The sequence below is a fragment of the Esox lucius genome, chromosome 17, assembly GCF_011004845.1.
Source record: "Esox lucius isolate fEsoLuc1 chromosome 17, fEsoLuc1.pri, whole genome shotgun sequence".
Taxonomy (NCBI): domain Eukaryota; kingdom Metazoa; phylum Chordata; class Actinopteri; order Esociformes; family Esocidae; genus Esox; species Esox lucius.
This window is the reverse complement of record NC_047585.1, coordinates 48,338,139-48,365,324: the sequence shown is the minus strand read 5'-3', so window position 1 is coordinate 48,365,324 and position 27,186 is coordinate 48,338,139. Positions and strand designations below refer to the sequence as shown.

At 40.9% G+C, this 27,186-nt stretch overlaps 1 protein-coding gene across 2 annotated transcripts in view; it reads right to left on the bottom strand.

Moving 5' to 3' along the window:
- Nucleotides 1-880: 880 nt before the first annotated feature.
- gls2b (glutaminase 2b (liver, mitochondrial)) overlaps nucleotides 881-27,186 on the bottom strand; it is a 39,254-nt gene continuing 12,948 nt past the window's right edge. For both annotated transcript variants that reach the window (XM_010865845.3, XM_020044915.2), the window contains 14 exons: nucleotides 24,431-24,560; nucleotides 23,232-23,311; nucleotides 22,866-23,029; nucleotides 13,088-13,146; nucleotides 12,320-12,352; nucleotides 12,153-12,211; nucleotides 11,978-12,044; nucleotides 10,411-10,461; nucleotides 9,952-10,128; nucleotides 7,633-7,764; nucleotides 7,355-7,447; nucleotides 6,981-7,042; nucleotides 5,009-5,149; nucleotides 881-1,642 (listed from right to left, as the gene is read on the bottom strand). In XM_010865845.3, the coding sequence (XP_010864147.1) occupies nucleotides 1,480-1,642; nucleotides 5,009-5,149; nucleotides 6,981-7,042; nucleotides 7,355-7,447; nucleotides 7,633-7,764; nucleotides 9,952-10,128; nucleotides 10,411-10,461; nucleotides 11,978-12,044; nucleotides 12,153-12,211; nucleotides 12,320-12,352; nucleotides 13,088-13,146; nucleotides 22,866-23,029; nucleotides 23,232-23,311; nucleotides 24,431-24,560 (1,411 nt within the window). In that variant the 3' untranslated portion in view covers nucleotides 881-1,479. The remainder of the gene's footprint in view (nucleotides 1,643-5,008; nucleotides 5,150-6,980; nucleotides 7,043-7,354; nucleotides 7,448-7,632; nucleotides 7,765-9,951; nucleotides 10,129-10,410; nucleotides 10,462-11,977; nucleotides 12,045-12,152; nucleotides 12,212-12,319; nucleotides 12,353-13,087; nucleotides 13,147-22,865; nucleotides 23,030-23,231; nucleotides 23,312-24,430; nucleotides 24,561-27,186) is intronic.

The following is a 27,186-nucleotide window of genomic DNA, read 5'->3' as shown; positions in this document are numbered from 1 at the left end:
AAAATATGGCACAACAGATTCATTACCAAGAACTGGACATCCCTCCAAAATGTATGAAAAGACGAGAAGAAAACCGGTCAGGGAGGCTTCCAAGAGGCCTACAGCAACATTAAAGGAACTGCAGGTATGTCTGGCAAGTACTGGCTGTGTGTTACATGTGACAACAATCTCCTGTATTCTTCATATGAATGGACTATGGGGTAGGGTGGCAAGACGGAAGCCTTTTCTTACAATGAAAAACATCCAATCTCGGCTGAAGTTTGCAAAAACAAATATCAAGTCTCCCAAAAGACTGTGGGAAAATGTGTTATAATCTGATGAAACAAAGTTTGAACCTTTTGGCTATAATTCCAAAAGGTATGTGTAGGGCGCAAAAACAACACTGCACATCACCCAAAGAAGACCCACAGTGAAGCATGGTTGTGGCAGCATAAAGCTTTGGGGCTGTTGTTCTTCAGCTGGAACCAGGGCCTTAGTCAGGGTGGAGGGAATTATGAACAGTTCCAAATACCAGGCAATTTTGGCACAGAACCTTAAGGCGTCCGTTAGAAAGCTGAAGTTGAAGAGGAGGTTCCCCTTTCAGCACGACAACGACCCAAAGCACACATCCAAATCCACAAAAGCATGGCTTCACCAGAAGAAGATTAACGTTTTGGAATGGCCCAGCCAGAGCCCAGACCTGAATCCAATTGAACATATGTGGGTGATCTGAAGAGGGCTGTGCGCCAGGAGATGTCCTCACAATCTGACAGGTTTAGAGAACTTTTGCAAAGAAGAGTGGGCAAATATTGCCATGCCAAGATGTGTCATGCTAATAGACTTCTACCCAAAAAGACTGAGTGCTATAATAAAATCAAAAGGTGCTTCAACAAAGTATTAGTTTAAGAGTGTGCACACTTACGGAACCAGGTTATTGTGTTTTATTTTTCCCCCTCAAAGATTTCAGTTTGTTTCTCAATTGAATTATAGGTTATACGTTATAGGTCACATTTTAGGTGGAAAAAGTTCTGACATGATTTATCTTTGTCTCATTCTTTTACATCACAAAAACCTGGCATTTTAACAGGGGTGTGTAGACTTTTTATCTCCACTGTATGTAAGCACTATATTTAAGCATACGATCTTTCTTACTCTTATTTCTTGATAAAATCAACATCACCGTACAATCATTGATTTTTAGTGTCAGCATTTGAACATGAAATATCAAACAGAACAACATTTCTAATGTGAATATTGATAAGGGGATTGAACACTTTTGCAAGGCCATGTTTATAGTTTGTTTTCGCTAACTTCACATTTTGCATTTCATCTGCGAACAATTACCCAAGGAGCCCACCTTTAACCCTCTACCATAATAATTGTGAACTGGACTTCACAGAAGAGTAAAGAAAAATGTGTAAGCTAGTATTCACCAAATCACTCCATGCCTTCTACAAAGCATTTACATATGCCTGATACTAATTACTGGCAATATCAGGTTTACACCATGCCTTCTACAGTCTCCAGTTTGGGAGGTATGGGTATGGTATCAGCTACTGGCAGCCTCTCCTGATCCTGGCATGCCACCTGGTAATCCTGCAGTACCTTCACTATGGCACTGTGTGCAAATTGCATGGCATCATCCAGAGGAATGTTGCCCCACCTAGAGGGACAGGATGAGGAACAGAGAATGAGGAACAGAGGATCAGGATAAGAGGATGAGGATCAGAGGATAAGGCAAGAGGATGGGGCAATAAACAAGAGACAAAATGCAGCTGAAAGGAATGACGCATTACGATGAGAGGACTGAGGCATGAGTTTGATGCATGCACCATGATGATGAGGCATAAGAGGATGATTCATAATAGGGAATGAGGCATGATGAGGCATGAGAAGATTATTCATAATAAGAAATGAGGCATGACAAATAAACCTTGAAACTTGACAAATAGAAATGACAAGGAAAACACATAAGAGGAATGAGGCATAGAGCTAGACATTTTGTAAAAAGAAAATCAGAGAGAAATAGGCAATTTATCCTGAGATATTCGAAAATTGTATGACGTGGTGTGTGCAGTCATGATAAGAATGCACACAGTCAGTGTAGATAATATTTATTTGTTACAGATAATGGGTCTGTTAAACATTTTAATTATATAACAACAAGTAAGCAGAGTTGTTAACCTTTTCACACATGAGTTTCAGATATCACTTAACGGCCCTCCAGCGTGACTTCATTTGCACGTGATTTCAGTACACACTAAAAGTTCCAGAATGTGATTATGACGTCACAATACATTTGCAGACCCATCACACATCTGCAGCTTCCCAAAAACATCACGCTGCTTACTAGTTATGCATCTATTTCTTTATTTAAATTAGGGTTGGGGTTAGTACCACCGGTAGTAATACTGTTAAAATATACACTCACCTAAAGGATTATTAGGAACACCATACTAATACTGTGTTTGACCCCCTTTCGCCTTCAGAACTGCCTTAATTCTATGTGGCATTGATTCAACAAGGTGCTGAAAGCATTCTTTAGAAATGTTGGCCCATATTTATAGGATAGCATCTTGCAGTTGATGGAGATTTGTGGGATGCACATCCAGGGCACGAAGCTCCCGTTCCACCACATCCCAAAGATGCTCTATTGGGTTGAGATCTGGTGACTGTGGGGGCCATTTCAGTACAGTGAACTCATGTTCAAGAAACCAATTTGAAATGATTCGAGCTTTGTGACATTGTGCATTATCCTGCTGCAAGTAGCCATCAGAGGATGGGTACATGGTGGTCATAAAGGGATGGACATGGTCAGAAACAATGCTCAGGTAGGCCGTGGCATTTAAACCATGCCCAATTGGCACTAAGGGGCCTAAAGTGTGCCAAGAAAACATCCCACACACCATTACACCACCACCAGCAGCCTGCACAGTGTTAACAAGGCATGATGGATCCATGTTCTCATTCTGTTTACGCCAAATTCTGACTCTACCATCTGAATGTCTCAACAGAAATCCAGACTCATCAGACCAGGCAACATTCTTCCAGTCTTCAACTGTCCAATTTCGGTGAGCTCATGCAAATTGTAGCCTCTTTTTCCTATTTGTAGTGGAGATGAGTGGTACCCGGTGGGGTCTTCTGCTGTTGTTGCCCATCCGCCTCAAGGTTGTGCGTGTTGTGGCTTCACAAATGCTTTGCTGCATACCTCGGTTGTAACGAGTGGTTATTTCAGTCAAAGTTGCTCTTCTATCAGCTTGAATCAGTCGGCGCATTCTCCTCTGACCTCTAGCATCAACAAGGCATTTTCGCCCACAGGACTGCCGCATACTGGATGTTTTTCCCTTTTCACACCATTCTTTGTAAACCCTAGAAATGGTTGTGCGTGAAAATCCCAGTAACTGAGCAGATTGTGAAATACTCCACACCCCTAAATGCATAGAAGCAACTGCCATGTGATTGGTTGATTAGATAATTGCATTCATGAGAAATTGAACAGGTGTTCCTAATAATCCTTTAGGTGAGTGTATATTGAATAATTATTGACCAACCGTAAAAATGCTGTCCTTTTTCTAAAGATCGCGGTGCAAAGACACGCTTCACTTGCGGCATCAATAAAATGCTATCAGTCAATAGTTGGTGTGTAAATCCTTTATTTACATAATTATTCAGAAGCTGTAAAAAGTTTGACTAATTATGAATTCTGATTCTCCCATATTTAGTAATGGACAAATAGGATCAGTGAAAACATTTATTTTTGATGATTACGTTCAGCTTTTTTCTCAAGCAATTCCTGAGTGGGACACCAAAAATAGTAATGTTATACTGTTTTTGTTTGCGCCATCGGTTTGCTCGCTACTGTAAATCTGCAAATTCTGCTATTGTATTTGAACCCTACCAACATAGAACAAACTGACTGGATTATCCCCACGTCAGCTACGTGCATTGAGTACCTTTCAGGTCGTTGAGAAGAACACAGTCACCATGCCAGCTAAGGAACACTACATAAATTGTACTGCAAGCTTCTCTCATTGACTCAAATTCAAACAGCTGCAAACACTAGTTGATGTTAGAGTAGCTAGCTAGCAAACATCAACTAACCACTAGCTAACAAAGTGTAATTCAACCTGTAATTCAATACAGTGAAAATGAAGATTGGTGACTGTTATAAATGTCTTATTGTATTAAGCGGTAGATGTAAAGACATGTCTAACATATCCTTTGTTTGAACTAGTTAATGAAAGTCAACCACCACCAACAGACTTCCTCAGATTCCCACACATGCACTGTAGTTATGTATTACCTGAATGATGTGCCACTGCTGAGGACTGGACCAAACCATTGTGAGGCAATGGGCAGTGGGTCGCAATCTATTGAAACTTAAAAACGCGCTATTAATTGTCTATAATCAGCACAAGGGCTTTCATTGCATTTTATGAATATTATTGAAATTACTTAGTTATGTTTACAGTGATATATTGGGTAGGGACAAATCATAGTTTCCTTAGGATGGCAAATCTGTCTGAGGAAAATGTAAATGACCATCCGGTCTCAGAGTTGCTCATCTTATCACCTTTCTTTATCTTTTAGCATCGCCCACAAAGGTGTAACGTAACTTCTAGAAAATGTTTACACAATGATTTTGACCGGTTGTCATCTCTTACAGGAAATGGTAAGATGCTCTAGTCGTTTGAGCTAAATGTGAGTAAATAAAAGCGCAGTCTGACCAGTGATTGTTACGTCACTCGTACATAGACGTTCTAACTGTGTGTTCTAACAATACGTTCTAATCACACCGGTGTGATCGTACGCTTCAGGGACCACTCTAGCCTGATCACACTGGTGTGACCTTACACTTCAGGGACCACTCTAGCCTGATCACACTGGTGTGATCGTACGCTTCAGGGACCACTCTAGCCTGATCACTCCGGTGTGATCGTACACTTCAGGGACCACTCTAGCCTGATCACTCCGGTGTGATCGTACGCATCAAAGGGTTACGTTTGATTAACAAATAAAGTGGTCTTACCTGTCTTTCACAAAGGGGTTAACTTTACAGGTGTCTGTCAGGAATCTCACAACATCCACATGGCCTTCAGCAGCGGCCACATGTAGAGCTGTTCTAGAGTCATAGTCCTTCAGCTCCATGTCCATCGATGAAAGAGCAAACCTGAGACACCATTCATACAACTCATATAATTCATATAAATCATATACAGTCTCTCACAAAAGTGAGTTCACCCCTCACATTTTTGCAAATATTTGATTATATTTTTTCATGTGACAACACTGAAGAAATGACACTTTGCTACGATGTAAAGTAGTGAGTGTACAGCTTGTAATACAGTGTACATTTGCTGTCCCCTCAAAATAACACAACACACTGCCATTGATGTCTAAACCACTAGCAACAAATGTGAGTACACCCCTAAGTTAAAATGTCCAAATTGGGCCCAAAGTGTCAATATTTTGTGTGGCCACCATTATTTTCCAGCTCTGCCTTAAAACCCTCTTGGGCATGGAGTTCACCAGAGCTTCACAGGTTGCCACTGGAGTCCTCACGGAGCTGGTGGATGTTAGAGACCTTGCGCTCCTCCACCTTCCGTTTGAGGATGCCCCACAGATGCTCAATAGGGTTTAGGTCTGGAGACATGCTTGGCCAGTCCATCACCTTTACCCTCAACTTCTTTAGCAAGGCAGTGGTCGTCTTGGAGGTGTGTTTGGGGTCGTTATCATGTTGAAATACTGCCCTGCGGCCCAGTCTCCGAAGGGAGGGGATCATGCTCTGCTTCAGTATGTCACAGTACATGCTGGCATTCATGGTTCCCTCAATGAACTGTAGCTCCCCAGTGCCGGCAGCACTCATGCAGCCCCAGACCATGACACTCCAACCACCATGCTTGACTGTAAGCAAGACACACTTGTCTTTATACTCCTCACCTGGTTGCCGCCACACATGCTTGACACCATCTGAACCAAATAAGTTTATCTTGGTCTCATCAGACCACAGGACATGGTTCCAGTAATCTCTGTCCTTAGCCTGCTTGTCTTCAACAAACTGTTTGCGGGCTTTCTTGTGCATCATCTTTAGAAGAGGCTTCCTTCTGGGACCACAGCCACGCAGACCAATTTGATGCAGTGTGTGGCGTATGATCTGAGCACTGACAGGCTGTCGCCCCACCCCTTCAACCTCTGCAGCAATGCTGGCAGCACTCATATGTCTATTTCCCAAAGACAAGCTCTGGATATGACGCTGAGCATGTGCACTCAACTTCTTTGGTCGACCATGGCGAGGCCAGTTCTGAGTGGAACCTGTCCTGTTAAACCGCTGTATGGTCTTGTCCACTGTGCTGCAGCTCAGTTTCAGAGTCTTGGCAATCTTCTTATAGCCTAGGCCATCTTTATGTAGAGCAACAATACTTTTTTTTCACATCCTCAGAGAGTTCTTTGCCATGAGGTGCCATGTTGAACTTCCAGTGACCAGTATGAGGGAGTGTAAGAGCGACAACACCAAATTTACCACACCTGCTCCCCATTCACACCTGAGGCCTTGTAACACTAATGAGTCACATGACACTGGGGAGGGACATTTTTGGACATTTTCACATAGGGGTGTACTCATTTTTGTTGCCAGCGGTTTAGACATTAATGGCTGTGTGTTTTGTTATTTTGAGGGGACAGCAAATTTACACTGTTATACAAGCTGTATAATCATTACTTTACATTGTAGCAAAGTGTTATTTCTTCATTGTTGTCACATGAAAAGATATAAATAAATATTTGCAGAAATCTGAGGGGTGTACTCAGTTTTGTGAGATACTGTAATTCATATAACTCATATTCCTCATATAATTCATATAACTCATAACTCACAATTCTGAAGTGGGAAAACAAATTATTTAGATTAAAAAGCGTAAAAGAGTGTAAACAACATAGTGGATAAAGACAATTTATTTGTTGCCTCTACCATAAAGCATAATTCAGTCGCTTCTGTTGGTTACCTTCTAAGCGCAGACACATCTCCACTGTAGGCAGCAAACATCAGGTTCACAACAGACTTGTTCTACGCACAGTTAAATAGTACGAGACACAGTCACAAACACAGTCTCAGAAACACAGTCACAAACACACAGACACAAACACACACACACATAGTCACAAACACACACACAGACACAAACACACACACACACAGACACACACACAGAGAGACAGGAATAGATAACTATCATACATAGCATTTGTTAACCAATGTATAAGAGAGTACATAAAAAATGTATACATTTGGCTCATGAGCCAGAATGAATCTCTGAAATCCTCTGGCAAAAGTGTCGGTTAACTATGGTCATTAAACCTTTTCATCAGAGAAATTTACCCTATCATCCCCATCTTGCCTTCGAGGGTCCTGCTTCTTGACAAAGTGTCTCAGGTTGTCATAGTTGTGAAAGTTAAAGGAAGACACAAGCTCCTGAAAGAAAACAAAATGTAATGTTCATAATGCAAGATTACAAAGTAACCGTTTGTTTGTCATATTTCATATTCTGTACATAAGAAGTCATAAGCAGTACATAAGCATTTCTAAGTGCTCACCCTGTACATATATAGTAACAGTTATACTATCATTTGACATGCAAATAAATCTAGAAACTTTACCTGGCAGAAGTGTATTCCCCGGACACTGTTTCCAACCTTGTCCAGTGGAGGAGACCAACACATAACACCCATAACATTGGGGACCACAAGCAGAATTGCTCCTGACACACCAGACTTAGCTGGCAAACCCACCTGAAAGACAATCATACATGTGGAAATTAATTGGTACAAGATGCAGTTGAAATACTGAGCAATAGAAAAATAAATCAGCAAACAGTGATCATTTCAATATGATTAGGTTACAAAGGATGGTAGAGACAGAATATTATTGTGTCATAACACTGATCTGAGGTCAGTTTGTGGATTAGATCAGGATAAATCTGAATTAAAGTATTCTCAGTGTGTTGAGGGAACGTCACTCTGGCCGATTAGATTACAAAGGAGGGTCAATTTAATTCACTAACGTTAGCTAATGTTAGCATGACAGCATCACATGAATGTGTAATGTTAGAACATTTGAGTATGACAGTACAACTACTATTACAAAACTGTATAACCAGAAGATGACTGGAGTAAGGCTACAGTATAACTACAATGTTTGGACGAACAGGGTGACCAGCAGATGACTATTGTGACTACAGTAGTAAGACTTCAGGATGACCAACAGTTCACTATTGTGGCTACAGTAGTAGGACTTCAGGATGAACAACAGTTAACTATTGTTAAGCATGACCAGCAGATGACTAATGTACAACAACAGTATTTCAGTTTTATACAGGGATTTATACAGGAAAATCAAGCCGAGATCTACACTGGTCAGCCATAACATTATGACCACCTGCGTAATATTGTGTAGGTCCCCCTTTTGCCACCAAAACAGCGCTGACCCGTTGAGGCATGGACTCCACTAGACCTCTGTGGTATCTAACCCTAACCAAGATGTTAGCAGCAGATCCTTCAGGTCCTGTAAGTTGGAAGGTGGGGCCTCTATGGATAGGACTTGTTTGTACAGCACATCCCAAAGATGCTCAATTGGATTGAGATCTGGGGAATTTGGAGGCCAAGTCAAAACCTTGAACTCGTTGTTGTGTTCCTGAGCCATTTTTGCTTTGTGGCAGGGCGCATTATCCTGCTGAAAGAGGCCAATGCCATCAGGGAATACAGTTGCCATGAAAGAGTGTACGTGGTCTGCAACAATGCTTAGGTAGGTGGTACATGTTAAAGTAACACTCACATGAATTGCAGGACTCAGCACCTGGCCATCCAGCACCTGGCCATCAGCACCTAGCCATCCATGTGATGTACAAGAAAACATGATTCATCAGACCAGGCCACCTTCTTCCATTGCTCCATGGTCCAGTTCTGATGCTCACATGCTCATTGTAGATGCTTTCGGAAGTGGACAGGGGTCAGCATGGGCACCCTGACTGGTCTGCGGCTACACAGCCCCACACGCAACAAACTGTGATGCACTGTGTGTTCTGACACCTTTCTATCATCATTACCAGCATTAACCTTTTCAGCAATTTGAGCTACAGTAGCTCATCTGTTGGATCAGACCACATGGGCCAGCCTTCACTCCCCACATGCATCAATAAGACTTGGCCTCCCATGACCCTGTCGTTGGTTCACCGCTTTTCCTTCCTTGTATCACTTTTGATAGGTACTGACCACTGCAGACCGGGAACACCCTACAAGGGCTGCAGTTTTGGAAATGCTCTGACCCAGTCATCAAACCATCACAATTTGGCCCTTGTCAAAATCACTCAGATACATACGCTTGCCCATTTTTCCTGCTTCTAACACATTAACTTTGAGGTCAGAATGTTCACTTGCTGCCTAATATATCCCACCCACTGACAGGTGCCATGATAAAAAGATTATCACTGTTATTCACTTGTTATTCAGTGGTAATAAAGTCATGGCTAATCAGTGTAGGTCTCTTTTGCATCTGTGCCATATTAGTTTGACTACAGTAAAACCAGCAGTTGTACTGTACTACAGGATAACTACAGTATGACAAGCAGATGACTACAGTATGACGAGCAGATGACTTCAGAATGAGGAGTAGATGACTTCAGAATGACCAGCACAAGATTTCGCAAAGATGACAGGATTACCAGCAGATGGCCACAGGATGACCACAGTATGTCTACAGGATGACCACTGGATGACCACTGGATGACTATTGGATGAACAGAAGTAGGGCTACAGTATTACTACAGGGCAACCAGCAGGTGACTTAATGTGTGCGGTGAATATCGGGTGGGGTGATTACTAAGTGCAGTGATTACTGGGTGGGATGTCTACTGGATTACAACAAAGTTAGTGCTAAAGGTTTACTACAGGGTGACCAGTAGATGAATACATATGACTCACATGGAATGCCATCTGTCCAGAGAAGTCATACATGCCGCAGGAGTGCATGAGACTCAGGGTGTTTCGTACAGCCTCAGCACTGAGCACACGCACGCCTGTGATTGGACAAATGCCCCCATGGGCCAGTGTGGCTGCCATGACACTCCCAGACTCACAGGTCACCTCTATGGAACACAGCTGAAAGGAAATCATTTTCTTAGAAAAACAATGGTAGAAACATACAAGGCGGGTTTCTACGAGATAGACTGAGCATAGTCCTGGACAAAGAAGCAAATAATATTATATAATAATAGACAAATAATTTAGAGATATATTCTTAAAGAAAAAAATATAAACTTCATAATAATAATACACTTCATTAAAATACCTAGCAATATACCATGATTAGCCTTTACCTGACCGAACTAGCATATCCACAAAACAGTACCATACTGTAACAGTGTTATCTGAGAAAGTCACCTGAAAATAGAAGTCCAGTGCATCAATCATCTCTGCCCCAGAAGGAAAACACTGCAGAGAGATACACATTTTTCTATGAGCTAGGCTACAGAATACCTCAAACATCAATAACACATCAACATTATCTTTAGGCACACAAAAAGGGACCTCAAATCCTGGCCCAAGTAGTAGCTACAAAGTGATCAGGAGATGTACCTCAGAAATACACTGCACAATAAATTAAGGGAACACTTAAATTACACATCAGGTCTCAATACAGGAAATATATTAAAAATCACTCACACCGAAAATCTAAGCAAACAGTTGAAATCACAGGTGGTTCCAACTTGCATGAATTTAACCACAGCAGCTCATAATGTGACTCAGTAGTGTGTGTGGCCCCCACGTGCATGTATGCACTCCCGACAAAGTCTGTGCATGCTCCTGATGAGAAGGCGGCGGATGGTGTCCTGGGGGATCTCCACCCAGACCTGGATAAAAGGCATCAGTGAGCTCCTGGACAGTCTGTGGTGCTACTAGGCGGCGTCGGCTGCACCGATACATAACATCCCAGAGGTTTTCAATTGGATTCAGGTCTGGGGAACATGAGGGCCAGTCAATGGCATCAATGCATACGTCAACCAGGAACTGTCAACATGCTCTGGCCACATGAGGTTGGGCATTGTCCTGCACCAGGAGGAACTCAGGCCCACTGCACCAGTGTAAGGTCTGATGGGTCTGAGGATTTTATCCCGGTACTTAACAGCAGTCAGGGTACCATTGGCTAGCATGTGGAGGTCTGTGCGACCATCCAAGGATATGCCTCCTTAGGCCAAACCGGTCACAGTGGATGAAGTTGCAGGCAGTATAACATTCACCACAGCGTCTCCAGACTCATTCACGTCTGCCACAGATGCTCAGTGTGAACCTGCTGTCATCTGTGAAGAGAACAGGGCGCCAATGGTGGATCTGCCAACTCTGGTGTTCACTGGTGAATGCCAATCGAGCTGCACAGTGCTGGGCTGTGAGCACAGGTCCCACTAGAGGACATCGGGCCCTCATGCCACCCTCATGGAGTCTGTTTCTGACAGTTTGGTCAAAACATGCACACCAGTAGCCCACTGGAGGTCATTTTGTAGGGCTCTGGCAGTGCTCCAGATATCATCCTGCTGCTGGGTTGATGCCCTTCTATGGCCCTGTCCAGCTCTCCTGGTGTAACGGCCCGTCTCCTGGTATCTCCTCCATACTCTTCAGACTATACTGGGAGACACAGCAAACCTTCTTGTAGTATCAGTCAGTAAGGATAAGGAGAGAGCAATTGTCTGTGGCCACCACCTGCAAAAACATTCCCTTTTTGGGGGTTGTCTTGCTGTTACCTCTCCAGTGCACCTGTTGTCACTTTCATTTGCACCAAAACAGGTAATACCAATTCACAATCACGTGTGCTTCCTAACTGGACAAATTGATATCCCTGACGTTTAACTGACTTGGTGTTATACTGTGATGATTACGCTTAATTTTCTTGAGCAGTGTACATTAAGTATTCCCAATGAATTCACTTCTCTTTCCTCTCCACAGTGATACTCACCTTCTTCTCTTTAAGGTAGTATCCGATTGCAAAATTTCTGTCGCCTGTTTCTTTTTCTGACTGGAAACTGAAATAAACAAAGAGTTGAATATTGTCAACAACTTCAGCACAATTTCTGTTTTTGTATTTTAGCAGGCGTTGTCATCCAAATACAACATTGCAGCTTAAAACGCACGTGGCATTGCTGAACCCCACAAAGTCTCCGCCGGCCATGTTCTTGATAAACTCCATTATCTAAGCAGAGGACATTATTGATACAATAACGTAGCAAAGAAACATAATACTTGTTTAATATTAATGTTAATATAAGGTGTATTCAACAACACAATAATATTTACTTACATAGTCAAACTTCTCTGCCTTGTTTGAACCAGGCTTGTGACAGAGAAAGAAAAAGTAAATCAACAAAAAATCGACGGTTAATACATTTTATTCTACCATACTGTAGGCTCTGTTTAAAACCTCAAGACAGTTCTTCTTATTTTTGCTGAAGTCCAAATTTGTTTGTTTGGAACACCAGTGAGACAATACAGCTGCTCAGTTGAAAAACATACAGCACTAATGATTACAGTCTAGTATATAGAAGCCCTTTCTGCAGACCTGCCATGAATACAAATGTTTCAGGCATAAAACAACAATGTGACCTGTAACTAGATGCTTTCCATGTCAAACAATGAAAGACTTCGGTGGATATTAAGACACGGATTGTTCTGTTAACCTGTGCTTTACATGTCAAACAATGAACAAAGTTGGTGGATATCAAGACACGGATTCAGGCAACACTGACAGTATGTCATGTACAGATCATTGAGAGTTAATGTTTTACAGGAAGATCCAGAGTCAGGCCAGGATGTACATTTGGTTTAGCAGATAGCTGTAGAGAGCCTTTGACCAGTAAATAAAGGTTCCTAGATCAAATCCCAGAACCACCAACGTGATAAAAACTCTTGTTTAGCAAGACAGTTAAACAACATTAATCACTGTGGCATCTCAACTCCAAATTTAATAACTAAATATGGAATCTCAATCTCAATTGGACCTTGTGTGTCAACTGATAAATATCCTCTTCCTCCATTATTTTCATTTTAACTTCTGTAGGCATCTGTTTACCTTAATAAGAGAACTGATAACAATGGCTCCAGCATTCACCATGGGATTGTGGGGTTTGTCTACACACAAAACACAAACAAGTTGGTAGTTATTTGTGTTAAAAATATAGTACATTCCTACAAAAGAAAAACAAGTTCTAAAATAAAATATCAAAATACATGTTTTATTGTGAGGATGAGAAGATATGTTTTATTGAAAATGTTGACACTTTTTGGATGAACCCTTCTCTTTTTAAACAAGACAGTTTACATCCTAACAATAGAGGAGCCAAAGTGCTATCAAGCAATATTCAGAACTGGTTTTATAATTTACTATTTGAATTAGACCCGTGTGCCAACCACTCATCCCTCAGCCTTTGACTCGACTTTAAGCCTAGGTGTCTCTAGGATTCAAGATAATGTGTCTACTGCCACACTCCAAACACTACCTACACATGTTGATGTTAATGTAAATAATATTGTGAACATAAGGTGTTCTACTGCTCAGCATAATTGCAAGAGAGATGTTCAGGTAAAAATGGCACTGATCAATATGAGATCACTCATCAATAAGAGTTTTATTTTACAAGGAGTTTAATCTGGACTTGTTTCTAGTAAAGTAGACTTGGATGACAGATGGTGACCAATGTTTATTAAATGATCTCTGTCCTCTTGATTATAAATCAATAAGCAAACCCAGGTTTAATGACCGTTGAGGGGGAATTGCTGCAGTTCCAAATGCAGCCCCATCACTTTGTCAGAATTCTAGTATTTTGAGGTGTTTATGTTTTCTATTCCTTGAGACAGTTTTATGTGCTGTGGTTTATCGCCATATCCCATAAATTGGAATCCACCTAGCTCATAGACTATTCTTTTCAGATGTGCTCAAATACACAATGCTGTCATATTAAAATCCTTGCCCAGTTGCAAGAAAGCCATGGTTAAAATATTACTTTCAGGAAATTCCCAGATTTCCAAAAATGAAATCACAGGTTCGGCTGAGATTTCTGGATAACCTGGGAACAGAATTTCACAAAGCTTAACCACAAGGCATTGCACAATACACAATTCCCATTGGAATCCAGCTGAAGTTTTTACAGGAAGATTTTTCAATGTAGTTGTTACAATAATTTCAGTAGAGGGTGCAAAATATTTGTTTTACTACATGATTGGATTACTTTAGACAAATCTATGAATGAATTAATCAGTCACTGTACATGCAAAAAAGGATAATAAAACAATTCCAAAATATCAACCTGAAGCAGAGCATGCTGGGAACATTTTCATTTTAAACTTATAAAGATTTAGTAAAGGTCAGTATAACATAAGCATTTTAAGTTATTCGGAACATTTCTCTAACTTTGAGTATACTTAATAGAAACATCTGAGTAAGAAAAACATTAGGGTTTCCAGTGTGGTGGTAAAACATGACCATTTCATTGTTGCAGGGGATTTCCATATTGATATCCCCTCAAATACAGCAGCCACCGATAAATCTAACTGAATCATTTAACATGACACAGCATGGCTCTAGTCAGACCCACAATCATGGCCACACATTGGATATGGTTTTTACTCTTGGTCTTACCCTCAATAATCTAGTAAAGGAAGATATTTTTGTGTCTGATCATCTTAGTATTTTTAATGTCCAGCTTAAAGTTTTCCCCAAAAAGGAATATCATAATAATTCACTCTTACATAATTAATTCATAGACAGCTGCGTTCAACATTAACAATGGCCAGCTGGAATCGTATTAAAACATTTGCTTTTCATCTTTGTCACTCTTCGACTTTGATTTTCACTTGTTCTCGGATTAAAATGCGTCTGTGGTTCTTCTTCTCCCCCTTCGGTGTGGTACAGTACCGGTGGCATCTTTTTGACCAATTATAGTCCGCAGTGCATTCTAGAGCACCACCCAAACATGGTATCACACATTTTTGTTTTTGTGGAAAGAACAGGTTCCACGGGTCAAAAGCATTAATTGCAAGGGACACGTACTGCATTTCATGTTGTGTATTCCCAACGAAAGCCAAAAAGCAGGGTTGCATGTATTGCAGCCAAACAGGCGGTTGACAACCACACAGCTGCACCAATGAATGTTTGCATACTCTGAATGAATGAGGTGGCACACAGGCAAATTGAATAACTAATTACAACCGCCTGTCATGTTGTGAAGAGGGTTAAACCATTCACAGACTACATCCATGACAGTCCGTTGAATACGGATAGAGAAACCATACAGACATGCACTGGCATAGCGTGGTGACACTGGGCAGAGGTGCAAGGGATCCTGCCATTCATTAACAACACAGCTGATGTCACATTGCGACCGTCCCACTAAAACACATTATAAAAGTGAAAATACAAACAATAACTAATGATGGAAGCATTACTTGCACCAGGGCCCTCCAACCACCACGGGCCCTGGTGCAACCGCACCCCCTGCCCCCCCCATAGCTACGCCAGTGCGGACATGGTTTGTCGACAGTAAGTGTCATGTTAACTACGCCTGCCTAAGCATTTGCTAATAGTGACACACAAGCCAGTCAACAAACTAGTGCAAGTATTATATTGTGACACAATTATATTACCATAATTATATTAACTCAGTTATTTTATTTTCATGCTTTTATTTTACATCAAATGATAATGATATTTATAGTAGCTAATATTTTGATTACCATTTATTAAAAAGTTAAGATGTGTGTTGCATCATATTTATGTAAACAGCAATTGCTTGTATCAGCTCTCATGTCTCATATCACGTGCTAATCTGTGGTATAAATAAATATTCTGATGATATGATATTTACATAATATAAATCTCTTAAATAAAATTATTTAACCTTTTCATGCGTGAGTTTCAAATATTCCTTACCGACCCCCCAGCATGAGTTTTTTTGCGCGTGACCTCAGTACTCACTACAGCATTTGAACTCACTCCAGCATTTGAATAGTCACCTTGCCAGGTAAGGAACACTACATACATTGCAATGCAAGCTTCTCTCGTTGACTCGAATTCTAAATAGCTGGAAAAGTTGGTTGATGTATAACTGTAGCTAGCTAGAAAACGTCAGCTAACCGCTAGCAAACGTCAGCTAACCGCTAGCTAACAAAGCGTGCCCAGTAATTCAGTGCAGTGAAAATGAATAAACTATATAAAAAGCATACAACGGGTAAGGTAACTTCTAGAAGGTTTTTACAATGGTTTTGATCGGTTGTCAGCTCTTCCAGGAAATGTTAAGATGCTCTATAGTAGTCGTTAATATAATTTCTGTGTATTAGTGTTGGCTCTCTGTTGGTACGTAAGTAACACTTCTTGTCCCGATTTGAATGCTTTCTACCTGGTTAATATCATAGTGTGGTCTTGAAACAATTACAATCAGGAAATAAAGATATAAACACTGTTTGAGCTAAATGTGAGTAAATAACAGCGCGGTCTGACCAGCCATAGTTACGTTACTTGTAGCTAGGCATGCTAATGGTGCGTTCTAAACAATGCGTTCTAATCACACCGCTGTGATTGTATGTTTCAAGGGGCCACTCTAGCCTGATCACACTGGTGTGATCGTACGCGTCTAACGGTTAAAAAATATATATATTCAGTTCCGGCCAGTAGATTTCAGACCAACTGGCCCGAGAGGGCCACTGAGAAAAAAAAAGTTAATGTTAGACCCTGGATCTAAGTCTAGGTCTGGGCCTGAATCGAAACTTTAACCTTGTTTAGATGAGAACATACAAAACCTTAAGAGTCAGGCTTTCGTCAGTACAGAACAGTACTGAAACTGCTCTTGTTAATGTTACAAATCACTTGTTGAATGCTGACTCTGGAGAATGTTCAATCTTGTTGTTACTGGATCTTGGTGCAGCTTTTGACACTATAAACCACAACATTTTAAATGACAGACTTAGAAAATTTGGTTGGGATTTCAGGGATGGACAAGATTGGTTCAAGCGGTCAAATAGAGCATTTGTAGTGTCCATTAACAAATATATGTATTCCTCTGTGCCTGTCATATGTGGTGATACTGTCCACCCTTGCTGTCTTGCCAGGTGGGCTCTCGTCGCCACTGGGATTCCCTCCCTCCAATGCCTTTCGGGGGAAGAGTCACTGGCTTGTTGTTGACTCTCTGTTGCGCACCTGTGCAATTGGGCTGTACGCTGCTATTAATACTCGGCCCTCATTCAGGGGGGTTGCGGTTGGTGGGTGTCCCTTTGGTTGATGCCTTGCATTGTGGGTGGATTGATTTCCTGCCTGTTGGGCCCTGTCCGGGGCCTCCCCCAGGTATGGCCACAGTTTCACCGGACCCCTCCGTCTCAGTTCCAAGGTGTTACGCTGCTATATTATTGTGCTGGGGGATATGAGGAATGCACTACTAACTTTTCTCAGTCTCCTCCAGTTTTAAATTTTAGGAAGAGATGTGGGTCCTGGTCCACACCTGCGGATTACCTGGTTTGGGGGGCCCGTTGGTGTCCCTGTCCTTGTCACCTGGTCATATTTCTGACCTAGTCTAAAATCAAATAGACTCTGGATTTAGCCCAGAGAAATGTATTTATTATTCCAATTGGACTCTTAATATCTCACCCGGCACAGCCAGAAGAGGACTGGTCACCCCTCTGAGCCTGGGTCCTCTCTAGGTTTCTTCCTAAAATTCAACCTTCTTAGGGAGGTTTTCCTAGCCACTGAAATTCAACACTATTGCTCCTTGGGGTTTAAGGCCGGGTGTCTCTGTAAAGCACTTTGTGACAACTGCTGTTGTAAAAAGGGCTTTATAAATACATTTGATTGATTGATTGTTCAGCCAATCCTGTTTTCTCTGTACATGGTTCCATTAGGTACTGTAGTATAATTTGTCAGCATGACATTTCTTTTAATTGTTATGCAGATTTTACGCAGTTGTATTTATCGGTCAGGACAAATTACTTGAGCCAGTTGTATGTTCTGCATAATTGCCTTGAAGGCGTTACAAACTGGATGTCCAATAATTTTCTTCAGTTAAACAGATAAAACCAAGTATTCCCTTTTTCAGATGTTATTCAGTTGGCTCTAGGATCGCTAGCAAAAAATATTGTGCCTTTGGATAGAATACATTTCTCCCAAATTTCTGGCCAGACTTACATTTTGTATATAACACCAAAAAGCTGGTCCCGTCATGCTTTTACCAAATTAGAAACATTGCCAAAAGATCGGTTTTATCTTTTGAGGACACTAAGAACATTTTACATGCTTTTATTTTATCTCGCCTAGACTAATGTAATGCTTTGTTTACATGCCTCAACAATAAGTCCCTACGTAAACTCCAAGTTGTACAGAATTCAGCTGCCAGACTTCTCACAAGGACTAAATCAAGGTCTCTATAACTCCAGTGTTGGCAACTCTTCATTGGTTACCGGTGAATTTCAGAGTAGTTTTTAAAATTCCACTTATCAATTTTAAGGCACTACATGGATGACTTTCACTAATATTTTATCATTGTGATTTCATGAAATTTTGCTTATTCTTTTCACCCCCTACCTCAAGACAGCAACACCTGCCCATCATGAAGATGACACGTTAAGGCATGATATTGGAAATAACTGACAATGCGATATTATGTTTTTCTGAAATATATATTGCGATATGAAAAAATACAGGATGTCTTCTCCAGATGACTTGAAAAGCTCTATTTGAGAGTAATTAATTATTCTAGAATGATTGGGGTGATTTTGTAGGGAACTGCATCTTCATGAAAAAAAATAATAATAAATGAAACTGAAAAACCTTTTACTTATTTTGTGTAATTTATTATGTTAATTAATACACTGTTTAATTCACCATGGTTCTATTCATGTAATACTATTCTATCAATTCAGGCTAAAGTCAATGATCTAACATGTTATTATATTCATAATGTATGTTGCTTACCCTAAAATAAAGGGGCACATTTGTGAATGAAGAGGTGTGGTGTCTATAAGGGATCCAGGAGATTACAGGAGGCTTTATCTCAGTACTCCAACCAGGTTAAAACAGAGCATTCTCTACGGAGGAAATTTCATTATCACAATAGGGAATTAATGTGAATGACGAAATCAAATCAAAACATCATTTAACAAAGCAAAACCTAATTAATAAATACCAATGAACCTAACATGAATAACAAATAAACACAGAACTATTGTATTTCACAAACTTTTGTTTTTAAAATAAACTTTTCTTAACAACAGTGCCAAATAAACTTAAGGAAGACAGTGTTGATCATCAAAGCTAGACAAATGACGATAAAATTTAACATTTCAACTGTATAAAATCTGGTTTCTTTCTAAACAGAGTACCTAGTAAAATAAATAAATTTCTCACAACTGTAGGTTAATATAGTAAATTTAAACTCTTTAAGGATGTATACATTGCTTACTCAAACTTGAAGGTTTTTGGCCAAGAATACCAGTCTATTCATCATTACAGGCTTGAGACATGACCGTTGGCAAGTGACAAGATTGCCACTGAAAAGCCTCTATGAAGGGGAACTTGTAGCGGGAATGGATAGATACTTGCAGGCAAGCTTGGTGAAATGTGGAAAGCTTACTCTGTGTTTTCCACCATGCAAGTGGATCTTCCTCTTTGTCTATGGAAGGTGTTAGTGGGTAGTTGTTTCCACAGCATCCTTGTGGGTCAGAGAGGAATCACCCTTTGCTGCACCTCCGCTCTGTTTAAAGAAACTTTCCAAGGACTTGGCTTTCTTTGCCTGGGACATATCAGCAACTTCAGGCTCCATTTCAGTGCTGCTGCTTGACGTTTCCTCCTGGCATTCCATATTTTTGGATGGCACTCTGGCCTTGACTTGGGGCTTGTCTTCACTTTTGAAGTCCATCTTGAACCGGGGGTCCAACCAAGAAGCCGCATCTAGCAGCTCCTGAGTAGCTTAATCTCTATATTTCTCGGTGATGTAGTGCAACATCTCAGTTTTCAAGGTCTTGGTCAAGACTGTTACCCTCTTGTATTAGCAGCATTGAAGTATTGAAGAGGTGAAGAACTGGCTTCACATACGAGACACTAACATAGTCTTCTCCTGAGAGTGCATCTGTGAAGTCCAGCAGTGGGCCCAGTGACTTACTGACAGATTCCAGGACATCCATATCTTGCCAGATTAGAATGAAATGCTGTGTCTTCCTGTCCTCAGACAGTTATAGCTTTCTTCTGCTCTAGTATCCTGCTGATCATCTTCTGCCTGGAACCCCATCTTGTTTGGCATTCTGATATGAGGGAATGTGAAGGTAGATTGAGTTCCTTCTGGGTTCTTTCAAGAGCACTTCTGGCCTTCCAGCTGAGAGAAAAGTGACCCACGAGCCTCTTGCAGACACCTGCAGCACGGTCAATGCGTCCATCCTTTTTCACTGCATTTTCTAAGGGAAAAAACTAAGACAAAACAAAGTACTTATTATTTATTGTGGAAATTCTTGAACTGATGTATACTTGGTCCTATACATGTATGAATGGGTTACTAGTTAAAAGTACTGAGTACCCATGTTTGGATAAGAAAAGGAATGTAGGAGAGGGAGATCTGGTGTTTAGGGTCATTATTGACTTAAATCAGCAGATTATAGGGTTAATCATAAATCGGTAAATCTGTATAACCCATCAGTGTGTATCTATCTGTTGTCATCTCCTCGAGTTGAAGATGTTAACCATGTGGGGGAGGATAGTTTGCCCCACAAGCCTAGGTAGTAATAGAACAAAGGGAATGTGTTCTGTTGAGTTAGGACAGCAACTTACAACACCCCTTTCTCCTCTATAAATACGAACTGTTCATGTATTAAGTTAGAGACTCCTCAGATGATTATGTTTGTAAGCGTTTGACGCGTCTCTCTTATTTGCAAATAATAAATAAAACTGTTAAATTGTGCCAAGATAATCTTGTCTCTATTCTTACTCCTTTAAGAGTGCCGATCGATGGAATTGCCATCACATATTATACACATTTAATACATTTACTTTAATCAATGATTTATAAAAATAAATTGCTCATACAACTGTTTTGCAAATGATCACACAACTAGTTATTTGCAGATAAAATTTAGAGTTTCAGCATGCTTTCTTTATGTTTTAAAGACCTATAATAAAACACATTCATTCTCATATAACTTATATCTCATGAGTTTAGCACTAACTATTTTACTTAATGAACCCATTTAATTACATTGTTCGTAATTGTAAAGAAATGCAACCTTTTAAACATAAAAAAGATAGCAGAGATAAATAGATATGAAACATTAATGCCATAGGATATCTGCCCTGGCATTCAGAGCTTTGGCTATCAACCTGATTGTCTGTATCCTTCATTCTTCCCCAGCCCCATCCTCTACAATAAAGATATATGAAACTTATGAAGATTGTTATATTTTAGAGCAGGTTTCTAGGTAATAATATGTAACAGTAATAGTATAGCAATAGCAACAATAGTAAAATAGAATGAGCAATTGGGCATAACTTACCAACTACAAGATGCAGTCTGTTGCAAAAGCACTACAAATTGGTCCACTTGTTCTGGGCGGCAGCCTTCACCATGTTCGCTGCATTGTCTGTTGTAATACAGACTAGACGACTCTTAACTAGGACCCAGTCAGCTAAAGCTTCTCTTATCCCTGTTGAGATGTTCTCACAGTTTGCAAACAGCAACTTTTCAGGTGGAAGTCCTCATTAATAAAGTGTACGGTCCGACTTATGTAGGGCTCCATTGTCCGACTGGACAAGTCCGTTGTTGCTGTATAATATTCCACTTGTGACAGCTCTGTTTTAACTTGTGCTTTGCATTTCTCGTATAGCTCTGGGATGGCAACTTGAGAAAAATTGTTGCGAGATGGCATTACATACTGCTTGTCAAGCGACCGGATCATGTTTTTAAAACCCTCTTTGGTAACCGTGTTAATTGGTATCATGTCTTTGGCGACGTGAAATGTTCTTGAATCTGTGATTTCTCTTTGCCGTTTGGAACCTTTCTCATGTGGTGTAATACTGGCAAATGCATCTGTAATAGATTTTAGCCTTGGACAGCATTGAGATTCTTTGCACTCATCATACAAAGATTTGTGGTGCTGCCTTAAATGATCAAACTAATTGGTCATGTTGTGGTAACAATTGCAAAGCACTCTCAACAAAGTACATGTTTTTGGTCAACATCATCTTGTGTGTAGCCGAAATATTTTCATATAATTGACGATAAGTATTTTTTTTTTTTTTAAATTGCCTGTTCCTCGCTCATTATTTTGTCACATGCAAGCAGAGCCTGCATGTCAACCATGTGTAGCAACGAACTCCATGTTTAAAATAATAATAAACTGTGTATCCAATAACACATAAATCTGAGAAAATTACCTTATATTAGACAGATATAATGCTAGTTTAACGTTTAACAGTGTCAAGGGTCATACTGAACAGTGTCCTGGGTTATACTGAACAATGTACTGGGTCATACTGAACAATGTACTGGGCCATACTGAAAAGTGTTCTGGGTCATACTGAACAATGTCCTGGGCCATACTGAACACTGTCCTGGGTTATACTGAACAATGAACTGGGTCATACTGAACAGTGTCAAGCGTCATACTGAACAGTGTCCTGGGCCATACTGAACAGTGTCCTGGGCCATACTGAAAAGTGTCCTGGATCATACTGAACAGTGTCCTGGGTCATACTGTCCCTCAGTTGTGACTAACTTTCTATGGATGCTGAAACCATATTGATGACCAGAACTGGGGATAATTACTTTAAATTGGGGCTAATTAATAAATAACTATATTAAAGATTTTTTAAAATCTTTACCCACCTTCCTCATCCAGGTAGAGCTTGTTAAACTTGAGTCCACTGGGCTCCATCCCTACATAGCTGTGCACCTTCTCTGTCCCCGCCTCATGGATGGCCACAGCATACTCCAGAGGCTTCACACATGACTGGAGACAGAAGGGCTGCTTGGTGTCACCTACTGAGTGTCTGGTTGATGGGAGGGAGGGAAAGGACAGAAAGAGAAGGAGAGAGGAGGGACAGGAAAGAAAGAGACATGGAAGGAAATAAAATAAGCAGAGGAAGGGGACAGAAGGAATAGGTGTCAGTGTCGTAATAGGTTTTGCAGCGACCACATTAGCTGTTTATCAGACTCTATATGAATACAGTATATGACTGTGATTGTACGTACCTCTGGCCATCCACTGTACATAAAGAAACTCCCCAGAGATCTGGACTGAACTTTGCCAGGTGGGGGATGTAGGCTGCCACCTGAAACCAGGAAAGACAAACAGTCAGGACCAGGTCACCAGGCCACGATGACACCAGGCAAACAAGACACCAGGACACCAGGCCGTTATGACATCAGTCCGTAATGACGCCAGGGCGTAATTAAGCCAGGCCATAATGATGCCAGGCCACTAGGCCATAATGACACCAGGCCATAATGATTCCAGGCCACCAGAACACCAGGCAGTAATGACGCCAGGCCACCAGGCTGTAATGACGCCAAGCCACCAGGCCGTAATGATGCCAGGCCACCAGGCCATAATGATTCCAGGCCACCAGAACACCAGGCAGTAATGATGCCAGGCCACCAGGCCGTAATGACGCCAAGCCACCAGGCCGTAATGACGCCAGGCCACCAGGCCGTAATGATTCCAGGCCACCAGGCTGTAATGACACCAGGCCATAATGATTCCAGGCCACCAGAACACCAGGCAGTAATGATGCCAGGCCACCAGGCCGTAATGATTCCAGGCCACCAGGCTGTAATGACATGTCAATGTTTTTAATTGTGATTTCCTTGTAAGTGCAAAATTGCCTTTCGATTTGTTTTTATTGGTTTGTTTGTCTTTATGTGTTTTGTTGTGTCTTTGTATGTATGTAATGATGTGATGTGGTTCAGCTGCCTATCTTGGCCAGGTCTCCCTTGCAAAAGAGATTTTTAATCTCAATGGGCTTTCCTGGTTAAATAAAGGATATATATATAATGACACCAGGCCATAATGATTCCAGGCCACCAGAACACCAGGCAGTAATGATGCCAGGCCACCAGGCTGTAATGATGCCAGGCCACCAAAACACCAGGCAGTAATGATGCCAGGCAACCAGGTCGAAGGGACCCTAACTTCCAAAAAACAGGCTCTGATCATCATCTTTTCTCAGAACATATTCATCCAGAACTATAATCATGCATATTACGCAGAACGTCAGTTATATAGTAAACATTTTGTGACTATATAAAATATATCCAGTCAGTCAGACATTTCTGTGCACTGACCAAAGGAATTGCCAAGACAGCAGACTGGGAACCAGGTGCCAGGTGTGAGAGTCAACATAGAATGAAGGGGGAAGTGACGGCTGAAATAGGAAACCAGAAACACTTACCTGGCCACTATTGTTTCTCTGAACCGTGTCGTAGATTTGATCTATTTTTGTGATGAAGGTATCAAACTCGGGGATGATGAACTTTTTTCTGAAGGCCTGAATCAGAAGCACTATGTTCCCACCTACGCACCTGAGAATTGGTACAAAAGACCAAAGTATTAGAAGAGGATTTAAGATTTTTTTTACCTCTTAACAGAGGTGGGGGACTCGAGTCACATGACTTGACTCGAGTCACAATTTTCAGGACTTGTGACTTGCTTGATTAAAGTATGAAAATGACTTGACTTGACTTTGACTTGAGAACAAGTTACTTGAGACTTGACTTGAAGTGGAAGACTCGACAATGACTTGAACTTATAATAAACAAACAGCAATAAAATTATTTTATATGTTGTGACATCAGCACCACTAATCAGCGTATGTGCCTTTAACGCTGCACAATTCAAACCGCGCCAAACATGGCAGACAGTAACCTTAGTCGAGCTCCACAAATAGTATCGTTTGGACACAGGGACTTTGAACTGGACCGTGTGAATAAAAAAAGATTTGCCAGATGCTAAATATGCAACAACGTCAAATTTCATTAGTCATTTTAAGAACCACAAGGAAAGGTAAGAAAGTAATCTCTTTATATTCAGTTTCACTAAGATCTATAACGATTAAGTTACTAATGTAATGAATTAATCTTGTCTTGTCATAATTTGGCCTTGGTTGCATATTAGGTTTGTTTTTTTCTTGTTAGAAATGTGACCATTATCATTACTGAATACGTCTGGTAAATAGATGTAAGGAAATTTGACTATAACAGTGGCATAGCCAATTTTAATGTTGATGGGCATCTTAAAATGAGCGGGCATGTATATTATTACACATAGGTTATAATGTCTGTATTAAATGTGCGCATTTTCAAGTGTTTGTGGAAACTAAAAAGCATTGTGCTTACACCATAACAGTTAACTTTACTGCATGAAAGGCTAACATGGAGGCGCCGATGTGATAACTAGCACCTAAACATTTCGAAGAGTTAAATTTTTTTACTCATACAGACAAGAATAATTACAGCGTAATTACATATTAGGCAGTTTTTCAGTCACAATAATTAGTTTATAAGGTTGTTATTATTAGCCCTTATTACATGGATTGGCTGAATTCCAGTGCAGAATGCGTGTTATTTCTTGATAACAGACCGTTGCCATGAAAAACAGCGCGTTGCTATGGACGCAGCAGGATTCTAACCAGAGATGGAACGGTATTTGATTTTGAAATCGAGCTTCTCACCGAGCGCACGTCAGAAACCGAGGACAGTGTGTGTGTGTGTGTGTGTGTGTGTGTTCATCTCTTTAGTACTGTGACTTGACTTGACTTGAAACTTATAAGGACTCGACTTGACTTACTTAGGGTGAACCCTTGACTTAACTTGCTTGATTTATCTGAACTGTGACTTGAGACTTGACTCGAGACTTGACCATGTGTGACTTGTCCCCATCTCTGCCTCTTAAGCAGTGGTTCTCAGACTTTGTGGGGCCGGGAACCTTGGCCCCAAAAAGCCCAACTCCAGTCAAACACAAAGAGGACACACTAGGTTTTACTTTGACTTAGCCAAGGCAGTACATGACTGACTAAAACAAGTCTTGGGCCTGCCAAAGAACATGCTAAAAATGCCCACTTCTTGGAAGTGATTTACAGTTTATCTAAATGTCCTGAAATCTGTGATAAGGCAGAAAGACCCTGTAGATTTAAAGCCAGAATTGCATAAACCACAGAACAATAACTGTTAGATAGCAAATCTGACGGGTGGAGTACTTCGGATAACAGTATGTCTGTCTGGCATGACAGACTGATGTTTTATGTTAAGCCCTTTCAGTATCAGCAGTTGGCACAAGGGTATTTAACTACAGACAAACAAAGATTTCTAATTTAATTACAATTTCAGGGGAAAAAATCATCACCAGCAGGACCATGTGCTGTCCAAGGTTGTGTTAGGGGGTTTTAATGTATTGAATTTGAACCATGTGTTGTCCAAGGTTGTGTTAGGGGTTTTAAATTTCTTGAACAGGGAATTAACAGGGAAATCACAAAGAAGTCGCATTAGGGTCCTTCAACAGACAGGCAAGTACACCTTAGGAAGTGTCAGTACAACCTCTGAAGCGTCCTGCATTTACAACAGTTTGGTTTTTGCTCAGACGATAGAGAAATTGCATCTCTCTTAGACGATTCAGATTAGTGGTCGTTGCATTCACGCTGGCCATGCTAGCAGAGAACACAATGCAGAATTTAAGTCCCCCTCCCTTGTTGACGTTTTCCAGCGGTTTCTACTCTAATTTTCTGATTGGCTCACAAGCCATGATTAGTGTTTAGAAATTTAGCAAGGCTAATCGCTAATTGTTACACGTGGGTGGTCAACAAACACAGCATGAGCACTGCATGTTGGGAGTTACTGATCAGAGGTAAGACCAACGCCAAGTGATCGAAAGGCTTACAATCGCTGCAGTCTGAAGCACTGAAACACTTAAGAAACCTAATATGCACTTCACAGAACAGACTGAACTTTGTTAAAACAACAAAAAATAAGGAAACTAAAACATGACATCTCTGGATCTGTGTGTGTGTGTGTGTGTGGGGGGGGGGGGGGGGGGGGGGGGGGGTGTCAGCTGGCACTTATCATTCAGATTAGTGGCTTGCCCTGTAGCCAAAAGAAAAACTACCCCTCACTGTTCTCATAAAAATAAACACACCCAGATAATTTGAAGTCTGGC